This window comes from Nelumbo nucifera, chromosome 5 (genome assembly GCF_055504915.1).
Source record: "Nelumbo nucifera cultivar China Antique chromosome 5, China Antique-T2T, whole genome shotgun sequence".
In the NCBI taxonomy this organism is placed as follows: Eukaryota; Viridiplantae; Streptophyta; class Magnoliopsida; order Proteales; family Nelumbonaceae; genus Nelumbo; species Nelumbo nucifera.
In genome coordinates, this window is record NC_142653.1 from 10,084,263 (window position 1) to 10,100,323 (window position 16,061).

The 16,061-nt window shown below is 35.8% G+C and overlaps 1 protein-coding gene across 2 annotated transcripts; it reads left to right on the forward strand.

The window, feature by feature from the left end:
• Nucleotides 1–721: 721 nt before the first annotated feature.
• LOC104606916 (RNA-binding (RRM/RBD/RNP motifs) family protein) lies at nt 722–15,861 on the forward strand. Of its 2 annotated transcripts, none has more exons than XM_010272368.3 (10): nt 722–1,412; nt 1,535–1,597; nt 3,843–3,927; nt 4,033–4,107; nt 4,369–4,444; nt 4,646–4,697; nt 8,365–8,477; nt 8,569–8,638; nt 15,411–15,496; nt 15,602–15,861. In XM_010272368.3, exons 1-10 carry the CDS (start codon nt 1,068–1,070, stop codon nt 15,642–15,644), a joined length of 1,008 nt encoding a protein of 335 aa, XP_010270670.1. In that variant the 5' UTR covers nt 722–1,067; the 3' UTR covers nt 15,645–15,861. The 2 variants fall into 2 exon arrangements, with proteins under 2 accessions (XP_010270670.1, XP_010270662.1); XM_010272360.3 differs by having other exon boundaries at nt 743–1,412; nt 8,344–8,477.
• The last annotated feature ends 200 nt before the right edge of the window (nt 15,862–16,061 follow it).

Sequence of the window (16,061 nt, forward strand, 5' to 3'; positions counted from 1 at the left end):
CATGAGAAAGAAGAAGAAGAAGAAGAAGGGAGAGAAACAACATAAACACAAATTGGGTGGGGGTTGGTATTTTTAAATATTCTAAAAAAAAAGAGACAAGAATTAGTAAAATACATTGTACATGCTGAACAACCATTTATGTTAGCTGAAGATACTAAACTTGAAAAATGATTACATAATTCTATAAACCCACAATTTAAAAAAGTTTTTAGGAATACTATTAGATTAGATGCTTTATTTTTTTTTTATTCATATAAACAAAATTTAATTTATATCTTATAAAATCTTAATTCTAAAGTTGCAATTACTTTTGATATTTGGAATTCTAAATTTAACATAAGTTATATTTGTCTTATTGGCCATTTTATTGATGAAAATTTGCTTTTAAATAAAATAATTTTAAGTTTTATTAGGCTTGAATAGCCACATATTGGCCCAACTATTGTTGCAAGTATTTTAAATACTTTACATACTTATAAAATTGACAATAAATTATTTTTTATTAGTTTTGATAATGTTAGTAATAATGATTTAGCAATAAACATTTTAAAATCTCAATTAGAAATATGTTTAAATGATAAACTGTTTCATATCAAATGTATATGTTACATCTTAAATTTATGTATTCAGGATGATTTAAATATTATTTATACTCATACTTCTAAAATTAGAAATTAATATTTACAATATAAATATTTTATATTAGATATTAAATATAGATGAAATTCTACCTTCTGGGCCGTGGGCCGTGCCGTGCCAATCCCAAATTATCCTGGGGAGAGCGGCACGGCCCCTGACGGCCTGCGGGCCGGCACGGCAAATCTAAGCTGGCCCCTCGAGGCTCGAGGGTAGAAGCTGGAAAGAGAAGTTCAGGTTTCTTCTCCCTCGTTTTCGTTCTCAGACACACCGGAGTCTCCATAAGACCAATAGTAACATCGGCTGATTGGCGGGAGCCTGGAGGCCGTCAAATCCGGTTAGCTTGCAATACCATTTGCTTGCTTTCTCAGAACTAGAAAGAACTCAGGTCTAGGGCTTGGTGTCGCCCCAAAATTCACATTCCATCTTCCATGGACGACATGACTGCGTACTATCCTCCACCGGCGGGACTCCCCAACCCTCACTACCCTTATTATCCGCCACCACCACCTTTCGGGGCGCCACCGCCGGCGGCCCCACCAGCAGCACCGCCTCCATTGCCTCAACAATACCACCACCTCCATCACCAACAGCAACCCCCATTCGCTTCGTATCCGCCGGGCCTTCCTCCACAACCACACTCACAAGATGAGGTCCGAACCCTGTTCATTGCAGGGCTCCCTGGAGACGTCAAGCCTCGAGAGATTTATAATCTCTTCCGCGAGTTCCCTGGTTACCAATCTTCCCAGCTCCGTAGCTCTACCCAAAGCTCACAGGTACTGGAATACTCCCTTTACCTTTCTCTATTTCTTTCCTTCTGCGGTGCCTCTGGTCGAAGTGTATCGTTTTTTGCGTTCACACGTCCTCTAATGTGCTCATCTTGGGTCTTTTTTAACAGGCATTTGCTTTTGCTGTCTTCTCTGATCAACAGTCTGCACTAGCAGCAATGCATGCCCTCAATGTAAGAGCACTTTGTATTTGTCTATAGTTCTTGGAAATCATATGCAATTCTGCATTTTGATCTTTAAATCAAATTACTTAATTTTGTTGATCAATTTGTATTCAGCCTCTATTTCCCACACTTTGGAGTAGATGCATGGAGAACTTTCTTTTTCTTATGTTCTCCCGTCAGAGCTATGAGTATGCAAACTTACTATAAAAAAGGCCTAAATGTTGTTATGTTGATATGTGCTATATTATTTTACTATCAAAAAAATTTACTCGCCAGTGGCTGTTTGTTTATATTCTGATGTCCAAACCAAATGCTGGTTCCTTTGTTTTTTCCATTTAACTCATTTCTTAATTATGCTTCTGGATATGTTGAAAAATGAACCCATATCATCCTTCTTAAGCCCTTCAGACTCTCCTTCTGGTTTTGGGTGGAACTTAGGTCTGAGAAGGGCAACTAGGGATAAAGATTTGGGCCACATCATGTCTTTGTTAGCCATCTTTGAAAATGTTTTCTTGGACCCTAATAAGGAGGATACCAGATTTTGGGTTCCTTCCTCATCAGGTGTTTTTTCTTGTGCTTCGTTTTTTGAGACACTAACTCAGCCTTCTGATCCTATTGGGTTGTCTTTCCTAGTTAAAGAAATTTGGAGTAGGCCCATTCCTCCTCGGGTTGGTAGTTTTTGTTGGGAAACTTTCCTGGAAAGAATTAACACAAATGACATACTTCAGAAAAAGAGACCCAATTCTTGTTTACTTCCTAATAAGTGTACTCTATGTAAAACTGATGGGGAAACTGGTTACCATCTTATGGTTACTTGTTCGGTTGCTAAATCAGTATGGGAGTGGGTTTTTTCCCTTTGTGGATGTGTTTGGATTCTACTTGGGAACATCCAAAGCTTGTTTTCTTCTTCTTTTTTTAGATGACCGAAGAAGAGAGGGAAGATTATTTGGAGAAGCATTAGGGCAGCAGTGTGTTGGACCCTATGGGAAGAAAGAAATTTACGGATATTTTCAGACAAGGAAAAAACCCTTGAAGACTTATTAGATCTAATACTATTAAGGGTGGCACATTTGCTGAAAACTATGGAACTGTTCTCAGATTATTCTGTGGCTGATTTGGTAAGAAATTGAAAAGAGATAGCTTCCTCTGCCCTATGTAAGAGGACTTGTAGTCCTTCTTGGTCCCCTCCTCCCTCTGGGTTCATAAAACTGAATTTTGATGGTAGCTGCTTAAGGAACCCAGGGCCTTCTGGGATTGGGGGAGTGTTCAGGAATGAGGGTGGGGCTATCATTGCTATGTTCTCAGGCCCAATTGGGGAAGGAGACTCTCTTAGGGCTGAGATTCTTGCAGCCCTGGAAGGTATCCAAAGAGTAAGGGAGTTGAACATCAGATGTTTGGTCCTTGAAGGTGATTCGGAAGTGGTGATTAAGTTGTTGAAAGAAGAAGACAGCGGTTTGTGGAGTTATAATAATGAGAAGAAAAAATTCAAATGGCTGAGTAGGGATATTGTGGGGCATTACAGCTGGGTGAAGAGGACTGTTAATTCATTTGCTGATGGGTTAGCCAAGCAAGGGGTGAATAGGGAATCTATTTTTTGGGCTAACTTTTGACTTTCTTCCATTGTATTCTGTTGGTGGGGAGTTGAGACATTTTACCTCCCCTTTTGTACCTTAAGCTTCACATAGTTTCATATCATTAATAAAGTTTATTGTTACTGATAAAATAAAAAATGTTACATGGATTCATTGAAATCCCAAATGAATTTTCTGATGACATGTTTTAACACTGTTATGGAAATCATACTTCAGGGACTCTTGTCATTCATGAGCCAGTGGTGTGTGACTTTAAATTCTGGGATTTTAGGCTAATATTTTGGGAATAGATGGCAGAATTGTAATTCTTGATAAGTTTAATATAGTCAATGATAATATTATTTTGATTGTGTAGTGTTTCTTGCATTGACTTATTTTCTCTTTTTTCATCAATGATTACTCATCAGTGATCACCTATCATTGAAGCCTTATCCAAATATGGGGTTAGCTACATGAATTCTGTTTTGCCAGTCCATTCTATTTAACTGAGAAAAAACAAACTAAAGTATATCCTTTGAGTCTGGCATTGTTGAATCTGGTACCCTGAATCAGTGTCAGATTCTGACACTCCTAAACCACATCCATGTAACATTAGTCTTCGCTAGCCCTTTTCTCTTTCTTCATTACCTGTGTTGAAATCCCTTGAATCTAAACATTTGCAGGGACTGGTGTTTGATCTTGAGAAGAATTCAACTGTGTACATTGATCTTGCAAAATCTAATTCCAGGTCTAAGCGCTCCAGAACAGGTCCCTAATTTTGTATCAAGTTGGAACTCTTCTGTCAATAATTGATCATATTCCAAATTTGTTCATTGGAGATGTTCTGATGCCTTGTTCATTTGTGACAACTAGATGATGGACAACCTGGTTCTTTTGATAAGAAAGTTAGAGGTTCTACTGCATCTTCAAGAGGAACTTCTGATTTTGGTAAGATAATCTCCCATAACTGTGTAGAAATTGAGGTACTATTGCTCTTGGTGTTTTTTTTTCCTGACATTTATTTATTCTTTTTATTTTCGCCTGAAGTTTTCTTTGCCTTATTTTCCCAACCTTTAGAACTCACTTATTTCACCTGACTTGGTTGCAAGTGTTTGTGTCTTACTATTAATCCAAATTAATTTCATAGTCACGTGAACACATTCTTCTAAAGACTCATTTTGCACATGTTTGGCACGATTGGGCACTCAGGTGTTGGCAGCAATATTCACATGCCTGGAATGAGTAGTTCTTCTTACAACATGATTGGTTATCCATCTACACAAAGGTCGTGTGCACTACTTAAGCACAACTTTTTTTATTTGAAATTATAGCTTCTTCACATAGCATAGGTACCACCATTATATATGCCCTCTTTGAAATTCTAGCTGAAAGGTCAGGGGCCTAGAAAAGAAGCTAATGCATATCCTTACTTCCTAGTCTATAGTTTATGCTTCATCTGATATTCAACTAATTTGCATGTTTTCAGTCAAGGAACTTCTGATAGTGGAGCTGTCAATGATATGGATCCCATGAAATTGGTGAGGTTAACCTCTCAATGCATATCCAGCTTGCAAAGGAATATCACTTATATGTGCTTTTCTTAGGGAAAACTATACTACTTATAGATTAAGTTCTTAAATTGTACTTTATGTTATTCACATTCTTTTATTTTCTAAGTATGTTTTCTTTGATTGGAAACAGCAATTTTCATTAAAACAACAGTTAAAAATACAATGTCAACCACTAACAGCAGGAGTATTGACCCCATGTTTTATTTCAAGGTTTACAACACAGCCCAAAAGAGATTCTCCCCAAGGGTCTCCTGCTTTGCTAAAGTATCAGCTAAGCCATTGGCTGACCTCCTTGTCCATTTGAAAAGTACTCCAGCTTCCCTTGCTAAGCAAAAGATCTCCCTCATTTGCTGTCTAAAAGTCCAAAGTCCAAACCCCAAGCTTTTTTGTCTGCAGCCATCCTATTAACAGTTTAGTTCCAAGTATGTTGTTTATTTCAAATTATTCACATGCTTTCACATTTTTGAAAAGCGCATCATGAAAAGATGTCCTATTGTGATCCCAATATGTAAAATTGTACAAGGGTAAAAATTTGATATAACAGAAATTAAGGAAATAGTTAGTAGCAAAAAGAAAAAAAAATAAAGCAGTTTGAAGCAGTTCACTCAGTCTTTCTTTATGGAAACAATTATTTTTTTATTTGTTGGAATTGATTCAATAATGCATAAAGGGAAAAAACTGGTAACCATGAGAATAACCATATTCAAAAGATGAAAGGGGGATAAAATGGGAGAAAAATATTACAAGATAAAAAACTAAGATCCTTGGTAAGTGATAAAAGCCTATATATCCAATGTGACCATGAAAGTATGAAACTGAACTAATATGGCTGAAATACTGTTTCAGGATGAAGACCCTTTTTATCAAAACAAAAAAGAGATGGAAAAAAGAGAGACTTTTCATAAGGCTCAGTTTGGAAAGAGTACAAATACAAATATGTACATTGCAAAACCTTGTATTTTGTACTATGTTTTATGTATTTGCATTGTACATATTTGTATTTGTACTCCTTCCAAACTGAGCCCAAGGCTGAGTTTGGAAGGAGTAGTGGAGTACAAATGCAATATGTACAGTACAAATACATACAAAATAATACAAAATACAAGTTTTTGCACTCTACATATTTGTATTTGTACTCCTTCTAAACTGAGCCTAAGTGGTGAATATCACTTATTCATGGGTGTGAAGATTAGTCAATGGCCTTGCTGATACTCTAGCAAAGCAAGAAATAAACAGGGAAAAATTATTGTGGGCTTGTCAAGTGTAGAGTCAATGTACTGGCTATGTTCAAGGATGATGCAGGAAGTGATTATAGATAACAGATGAGGTCACATTGAGTTATCTTAAAGTGTTGGCTAGTCAGTTGTGGGTCAGACTGCCTGCAACACTAATTAGTTGGTCAATACTCAATGATGCAGTTGCTAGGACAACTAAGCATCATCTAAGTCAACTAGTCGATTAGTGACAAGTCAACCTAATCAACCATTTCAAAGTGTTAATTTATCTGTTTATTTCTCATATTATTTCAAATAATATGTAATATGCTTGAATTTCATTATATTCATGCTGTTGTTTTAAATATTTGTGCTGGAGCATGATTGGCTTGGATGATGGTATATAAAATAGAAAAAAAGGGTATAAAATAAAAGAAGACAGTGGAGTAGTTTAAGTTTTCTTCCAATTGATGGTGTGCTGCTAAGAGATTGCTGTAAACGAAAGTCAAATCATATAATCAAAGTTGCATTCTTTCTTTGGAAAACAAGGCTGTAATTTTCTATCATAGCCTATCGAAGTCCTACCTTTTTTTATTTTTGCAAAAAAAGGCTGTGTAAGCTAAATGCTCAATATCATTCCTTTAATCACATACTTGTAGTCTTTACTTATTTATGAGATTGCATCAGTATCTTAAATTTGAAAGTATCCTTTTTAAAGACTAGTCCGTGCCTATTAACTAGAGAGGGCAAAATTTCTTATTGATCTTTACTTCACCACTTCACTGTATCCTTTTTAAAGACTATTAACTAGTCCGTGCCTATTAACTAGTCCATGCCTATTAACTAGAGAGGCCAAAATTTGAAAGTATCCTTTTTAAAGACTAGTCACCACTTCACTGTATCTATAATATTGGTCTTTAATTCTTCACCCAAATTTCTTATTGATCTTTACTTTAAAGTACAAAGGGGGGGGGGGGTGAGCATTGGGCATAAACCCTCAATACAAATAATGAACATGAGTAAAAGGAACCATGATACTCAAACACAGATTACGAAGAAATAACAAATACTACTGAAAAATGTTGAGTAAATGGAACTGAAGTTCTTAGATTTTTTAGGAGCATATTTTGTTCGTGGAGGACTTGGATGGTGTTTTCCAGTGCGATACCCTGCATAATTTATGTGTTCTAACTATTTTCATAATTTGAAAACAGTGAAAAGTTTTATTTAAGTGTTAGTTTTTTTCATTTTCAGGAGTAGGTCCACATATTGTGTCAGCAAGAGGTAAGCAAGATAGAAAGTGGACATGGGAGTTTACCATGTTTTTTTTTTTAAGCTCCATTTTCTTACTTTGGATAAGCCATTAAAGAAGCTTCAGCGGAGGGCTGTATTTTTGACTGTAACATATCCATTTTGGGCTTTCGGGGATTTTCACCAAACATTGCTTATGGGCTGTCCGGGTGGGCCCACCTTGCTACACTAAAGTCCTCCAAAATGGGCACTAAGCCTTGTCCCAACTATATGGGGTTGACTACATGAATCCTGTTTTACCATTCCGTTCTGTTTAGTGCCATATCCATTTTAAAATTTTGAGCACTTAAATCATTTACTTAAGTGAAAATAACATTTCAATAATGCCCCACATAAGTAATAAAACAGAACTTTCCATACTTCCCTTGCGTAATAAAATATGATGGACTACTGTATCCTGTAAACAACTAGCAACAAAACAGCAGTAACCATAGAGTGAAACTAATTTTTATGCTTAATATCCCCCCCAAGTTGGTGTATATAGACCCAACTTGGAAACAGTAACACCAATTTGAAATCTGCTCAATGCCTTGGTGAACAAATCTGCAAGTTGGTTTGTCTAACTTAGCAAATGGAGTATCTGCTCTGCAACTTTTATGGACAAAGTGGTAATCTATCTCAATGTGCTTTGTCATTTTGTGAAACACTAATCTGAGGCAATATGCAAGGCAGTTTGATTTTCATGGTGAAGATGCATGGGAAGTGATGTCGGAAATGCTCTCTCTCTCTCTCTCTCTCTCCTATATATATATATATCTTATGACTTTACAGTTAAGACACAAAAAGAAATATAATTAAATTGTTCTACAATTCTTCACATTTGCTTCCACCAACCTTCATTTGTATGCTTGGTGCAATCTGTTTTCAAAGAATTAAATATTGGCACTTATATCTACAAACTTTTCAATGGTTACTATATCTAATATTTCTGTGATCTATGATTGATCACAAAATTTTAATTGAGTTTTGACATTTTATTGGAGTTTTAGTGATTCACTTTTTATGCATCTCTTCACTTCTTAATGGCAATTTGCAACTTGACATAACATGCACATCAGATTTACTTTGCCTACTCATGCATTTTTAAGGAGCTTTCCTACATTTGGCAGAATAATGCCTCAGTTCCTCACATTCCACAAAATACTGCTCCATGTCCAACACTTTTTGTGGCTAATTTGGGGGCAGCTTGTTCAGAACAAGAACTAAATCAAGTATTTTCAAGGTTTGAATACTTTATTTTAATTTTAATGAACATTCAAATTTGTAAGCTTTGTAGGTATAACCTTTTAGATGTTGTTGGATTTTCTAAATAGATGTCCAGGATTTTTGAAATTGAAGATGCAAAACAAATATGGAGCTCCTGTTGCATTTGTTGATTTTCAGGTATCCCTTCTCTCTCCCTCTACCCTTTCTTCCTCTCCCACTTCTGGGAGCTTAACTAATTAGTTTTCACAAGTAATTTTGAAATTTTGTTAAGTTGCTTAAGCATGTTAATTTCCCAAGTTTTATTGTATTTTTTGAGAGATATTCTACCTTTGTCAAAGCTGTTTATTAGCTTCTTTTGCAACTGCCTTGTGGATCCTAGACAACTTCTCTCTACATGCAATAGAATTTTGCTCTTTTTTATTTATTAGGTTTTGAGCTACCTGGTTAATTGTAAAAACAGCATAGTGCTTTGATATCACTGCTTTCTCACATAAAAGCTTCAACCCAAGGTCCTATTTGCTTTGATACCATTTGGCACTTTAAATGTTCCTTTATGTCTGTTGCAGGGAATACCAATAATTATGGTACCATGTAAAAAGTCACTAGTAATCTTTCTTTAATGTTCTATGGACCCAAGAAATGACAAATCTGATTTTTTAGCAAATGGTGTATATTTTTTCTTTCTTTCACTAGGCAATGGATAAACTAGTTTCTTGGAATTAATTTAGAAGGAACGTTCACTTCTGTTCTTCCTCTGCCATTTTATGACACTTCTTGCTGATGTATTAGAGAAAAAAATTACTATTGCACTTTTCTTTATGAATTGCATAAAGGTCTTTAACCCAAGTCTCATTGGATCCAATAAAAAACAAGCCTTGTTGGAAAAAGAATTGTCAGCCTTGAAAATTGAGTGCTTGAGTAGTCTAATTTGATTTCTCTCTCCAGTCCCCCCACACAGACATGTGTTACATGCAATCTGCTAGAGCGACAGAGAGATGGGTTGGACATGTAGAGTTTTTTATGGGTGGAGAGATAGGAGAGAGTGATGAAACAAAGGGAACAAGATAAATTTCCATGACTTTAAGCTGGAGAAAGAAGTTCGGGAATTGACGAAAGGAGGTAATGAACTCTCCCTTTTATACAAGGTAATGGATTATGGAACATAGGTTTTTGAAAATTTCGGGTCACTGTAATAACATGTGAAGAGCAAGTAATAGGGAGAGCAATGGGGGGTTTGATTTATTTCTTGCCATGTTAGCTGACACGGGAGGTCAGTCTCAGAAAAGTGACAATGGTTGTCAGAAACCTCAGAGGAGCTGTAAGTGTGGATGTGCCAGTTGGTAAAGTATGGGGAATTGGACCCTGTAAGGATCCAATCCCACTGCCACCATTAGTAACCTGACTAATAAAGTTATCCTATCCAAAAAGGTTTAAGATTAAGTCTAGCCACAAGACATGTGCAACTGTGGGAGTTTGATTGGACATGTAAAGATTTTAATGGCAGAGAGAAATAGAGTGGGGACACAAAAAGAAATAAGATAAAATGCAAGAATTTTCGGTGGAAAAGTTCAGTAGTCGAGAAAGTGAGTAGTGGGGCTCTACCTTTTATGTAAACTAATAGATGTATAATATGCACATATGACATATGACATCAAGCATGTTATAGGTCTATCATTTTTGGGGTACGTTCTATTAGAGTCTTCATTTTACTTCTTTTGGATTTGGAATTTGCACCTAAATAGTTTTAGCTTCAACGGTTCATCTATCTAAGATGGTAAGGTAGACCTTGATATACATTTTCATCAAGTCCCATCATGACAGCCTTCCATGGATTTAGAAACCTTCTCTTGCTTCCACTTTGTTATCTAGTTTTTCTTAAGCAAAGATTGAAAGCGTGTCATTCAAATGCGAAGAAACCAAAATTCCAGATATAGGCTGGTTGAGAGTTGAGATAATTGGGCTTTGTGTGCACCACCATTGTATTGGAAAGGCTAGATCATTGGCTGTTAGAAGGAACATATTGTTCCACTGGATCAAGAGGATCTGCTAGTGAGCTAGCTGACTCCCTAATTACAGAACCGGGGGGGGGGGTATGTAGAGTGCTTAATATCATATTGTGGCTATATATGAAACTAGAATTTTTTCCCTTCTGATGTTTATGAGAGGCTGATGCTGTTATTAGCCAGAGAGTTTGTTCTTTTTTTCTGCGTCTTTTCTACTCTTGTTTCTTCTGATTTCACCCATTAATAGTAGCTCTTTATGGTTATTGATCAAAGTCCAACATTCCATTCAATTCCAATCCACACAGAATTGGAGATATATAGGTATTATGGTTGGATATGGTTTTAAATAGAATGGATTGGCAAAAGAGTATTCATGTAGCCGACCCCATACAGTTGGGATAAGGTATGGGTGATGATGATGATGATGGTTGGAACCTGAGGGTAGAAGAGTAGCTAGTTTCTAGTAGTAGGTTGGACTGGAGTCCCATGAATTTGAATTGGTATTTGATACATTTCAAAATGGATAAAAGAATTCCAGATTACATCAAGTTTCTAATATTCTAGCATTCTAACCACGTCAAAGACCTAATGGATTATAATTGTCAGATGTGTTTACCTCCAAAAGTTTACATGGACATGGTGTAGCTTTTTTTCTTTTTTGTAGGCACATACATTTGACTGGTAACTAGTGGTTCATAATTTTTAGTATCACGGTGATAGCTTTCCAACTTGATATTTGAATTGGAGACTCATCTGAGTTTAGTTGATTCCTGAGCTTGAGTCATCATGTCATACTGTTGACTCTAAATGCATACGGTTCCCTAAAGTCAAATTCAGGATCAAACTATTTTTGTGATTGGGAATTGGTTTTTATGACTTGTCTGAGTTTCACTTGTTTTGTTTCAAGTGGAAAAAGGAAGAAATTTAAATGGGGCAAACCTTCATATGCATTTTTCACTCTCTTGGAATCAGTTTTTGGAGGCATGGGATATCTAAAGTAAATCCAAGAAAATTGTAGACATTGCTTTTTGTTCCATTTGAAGTTTGCGTTCTGAAAAAAAAAAGTATGCCGGGGGTTTGGACAAACCAAATTGTGAGGATTCAAGCCTGCCATTTTTTATTGTCCTACTTTTTTCCATCATATTCTCTGGAATGAACATTGTGTGGACTTAGATATGAGATGTGAGATCCAAATGATGAGATTCTCTTATTTATTTATTTTATTTTAACAAGGCAAGGTAAAAATTTAGTACTTAAAAATATGGTATAACCTCCATCCCTGCACATACAAAGAGCATGGGGAGGTAAACTGGCAGCAAGATAGAACAGAGAGAAACACAACCAATTAGAGATCATGCAAACCTCTCTCTTAAGAGCATAAAGGCATTCACAGAAGAAAACTGATAAAAAAAGGTATTCAGGGAAGAAAACTCCTTGATAGTAGAGCTCTATGAAGCAATCTTCCCATTAATCTTGTAAAGAGTTTCATCATCTTTAGAACCTTGGCATTTGAAAATCTTCTTATTTCTCTCAGACCAGATTGACTATATAACTGTGGCAGGAATCATGTCACACATAATTCTCTCTCTATTGCTTGGGCCCCTAATCCTTGATGAGGAAAGCAGGATTGATATGGATCCTGGCTGTACCCAGAAGTGATTAACTGCTATGATGAAATGCAGCTAAATTTTCTGAGAGAGTGGGCAGTGGATGAAGAGATGGTCAGCTGTCTCTAGAGTGTATCCACAGAACACACAACTAGGATCCTGGATTTGGATCCCTCTTTTATTTTACAAATACCTTCTTGAGAGAGGATTCATATCTGAATTGAGCAGTGACAATTAAGGTGGATTGTCAAGTTCATTCTCATTCTCTTTCTCCTATGCACATAAATCTTTCTAGTGCACATGGTAGGTTCTGAGCTGCAAAGCTCTTTTAAGATTTTAAGACATTCTTCTTTGCTATGTGTTGCTATGTGCCCTTTGGACCACAGAATGGGAGTTGGCTTGGCAAGATCAGAGTCGGCCCATTATATTTTAGAAGTGATACAATATTAATCATAAATTGATGCCTTGCAAAGTTAGCCAAAAGTGAATTGACTGTTGCAATTATCATACTTATGAAGATGGCGCCTAGGTGATAAGGCACTCTAGAGGGTTGCCTTGCTTGATCACCAACATATTTTTACATGGGGCTCTTGGATACTTTTATATTCTTAACCTTTTGAGATTATAATTATAAAATAGACATTATTAAACTAAACTATTTAGTTTAAGTTCAAATATTTTTTTTTATTAATATTTTTCTCATTTGTTAAGGTCCAATCAACATGTATACTCCTTGAACCTTCAAATACTTCAAAACTTGAACTGATAAGCATGGAAGAACTCAAAATTTTATCCAATCAACATTTGCTAAAAAAAAAAAAAATCCAATCAACACATATTGATTATTTTCATCATCTTCATCTTCTTATTTCACCCTTTCTTTTCTTCTTTTCCTAGGACAAAAATAGAGAATCAACACTTCTGTCTTTTAAACTTCTTTTCTTTCTCCCATTTTTTCATCAATATATGTTTGTTTTCTATGTTTCAAATGAAGCTTATACATGGTTAGGCACCCCTTTGTTGCCTGGCCTCACCTTGACGCCTTGAAAAGTATACTTCTAGGGTCCAGTCCCTTACTTTGACAATCAGGAAATATAAAGATAGCTTAACATGTGGAGCAATGTGTTTGCATGGTCACAACATTTTCTTTTGACCTTCCAATAAAACAATTGCTTGCGATGGTTTCGATGTGTTCACATGGTCAGAACAATTGCTTGCGACCCTCTAATAAAAGTATACAACACAGACATGCTATTAATCAAACAAAACACTAAATTATCTGTGTAGTGCATCTTATTGTTGCTACCCCAAAGGACACGCTAACAACTCTCTAACATATGTGAAAATCGAAATTGTCTTTAGGGTCTACTACCTTATTATGACAATTTAGAAGTGCCAAGGTAGCCTAACATGTTGAACAATGAGTTCACATGACTACTACACTTCTATGCAATCCTCCAATGAAGCACAAGCATGCTATTAATCAAATGAAAAACCAAATCACTGAATGAATGCATGCCTAGGTGATTTGGTTTTGATGAGTTCACATGGTCACAACACTTTCTTGTAACCCTACAATAATGGTTAGGTGATTTTGTTTTGTTTAGTTAACATGGTCACAACACTTCTTTGCAACCCTCTAATATAACACAATCATTCTATCAATCAAGTGGAAGACTAAATTACCCAGTGAGTGCATGTTTGTTATTGCTATCCTAAGTGTTACAAATTACATAAACTACACACTATCATATGCTAAAATGGAAACTACCTCTAGGATCCACTACCTTACTAGGGATATCAAGAAATATCAAGGTGACCTATTGATCAAAAACACAAAATATCAAGGTAGCCTAACATTTGGAACAATAAGTTCGCATAATCATAAGACTTTCTTGTGGCCTCTAAAAGAACCTGTACATGCTATATGTCAAAGGATAAGCCAAATCGCCCAGTGCATGCATGCTTGGATGATTTGGTTTTCATGAACTTACATACTTGTAACAATTTTTGCGACAATCCAATAAAACACAAATATGATGCTATCAATCAAATGAAAAACCAAAAAACCCAGTGATGGTATGTCCCATTGCTACACCAAATGATACGAAAACAACACACTATCATATAAAATAGAGACTACCTCTAGGATATACTACCAAACTATAACAATCAGGTAATGCCAAGGTAACTTGACATGTAGAGTGATGCCAAGGTAACTCAAAGACTTCAAAACCTGAACCAATATGGAATAACTCAAAAATTTGTCCAATCAATACATATCGATTTTCTTCTTCTTCATTTCTTTTCCAAGGACAAAAATAGAGGCTTAGCTCCTCTGTTTTCTGAAATTTCTTTTGTTTCTTCCATTTTTTTCATGAATATGTTGATTTCTTTGTTTCAAATGAAGCTTATACATTTTTTTATGAAGATTATAGACAATTAATAGTGAAAGATGGTTGCTGCTTTCTATGGAACCTAGGGAATTATCCTTGGATTCATGGCTTTTGTTAAAAAAAATCCCATTGCCTAGGTGGCCAGGCGCCCCCTATCGCTTAGCCTTGTTTCATGCCTTGAAAACTATGGCAATTATCACAGATAACTTGTATAAGGAGATTATCAACCTCTCATGTAAGTCAAAAAGCTTTTGCAGTGTTTGCCCCTCTTGAACCTTCCATTCCAAGCAAGTATAAGATGCTTAGTTGAGCTTTATATTTAAATTTGAATTAATTTGTTATGGAATCTCGAATGCAGTGTTAGAATTAGACTTCAGACATATTTTATATTTGGTACTTTTATTTTTAGGTAGATCTGATTAATAGTAACTTGAAGAAATATTACTCAAATTGTAATTTATGCAAAGATGAATTTTATCTTATTGTACCACCTTTTTTTTATATTTTAAAATTCTTTATTTTATCATATATTATATTAAATGTGGCATGGTTGCCTGAGTTGACTCCACTGCCAGATTGGTTGAGCCAAGTCAATTCCAAGTCAGTGAACTATGATGATGATAAAGTGCACTTGACAAATTCTTACAACAGTGAATTTGCAGTAGTAATGTAATGGCATGTATAATACTAGTTTTGAGGTCCTCGTACATGATGGCATTGTAAGGAAGGCCACAATGTACTATGAATAGGGACCTCAAGGAGTCAATTATATGATCAAAACAACCATTTTCTGACATGAATCGAGTTATTAGTTACTGCATGGCCTGATCAAAAAATTAGTTACTGCATGGCAACGATTCAGAGATTGACGTAGTAGCACTTTTTCCCACTAACATCTGATGCTTCCATCATTTATTAAAGTTTTTTGCTATGCAATGTGCAGGACGTTGCATCTTCTACTGCGGCCCTGAATCACCTTCAAGGCACTGTTCTATACTCATCATTAGATGGTGAAGGCATGCGTTTGGAGTATCCTTTTGAAACACCTTGAATTGCTCTATAGGTTAATGTAATCTGCACTTCTTTATGGTGATCCGAATCCAGTATATAGGTTTTGCTTAACAAGAAATCCAGGTATGCAAAATCACGGATGGGGTTGAGAAAGAAGGCAGCATAGATGTTGCAGATAACAAGAGGAGACATAGTTATCTCTTGTTGCTATTATTCTTTAGTATGTAAACATCAATGAATTATGTGGAAGCCTATTAGAAAAGGAAGGTTTTTTTTTCCCTTTTATCTGGCAGATAAGAAGCGTTTTTTCTCAATATCTTACTGTAGTACTGACTGTTGTGGTGACAATAAAAATTAAAAAAAGATTATGCTCTTTTCTACAATTTTTTTTGGGTAGAATCTTCTCTACAGTAATGGTGCATCTGTATTGGGGGATATTTATTTGCATGTGTATAGGGATGTCAATGGACCGGTTTTGGTTTTGACCCGTCCAAATCATAATCAATTTGGATGAAGTATCATTGGATTGGATCGGGTCCATCTGGATCGGATTGGACCAAATCCGGTCCATTTGAAACCCCTA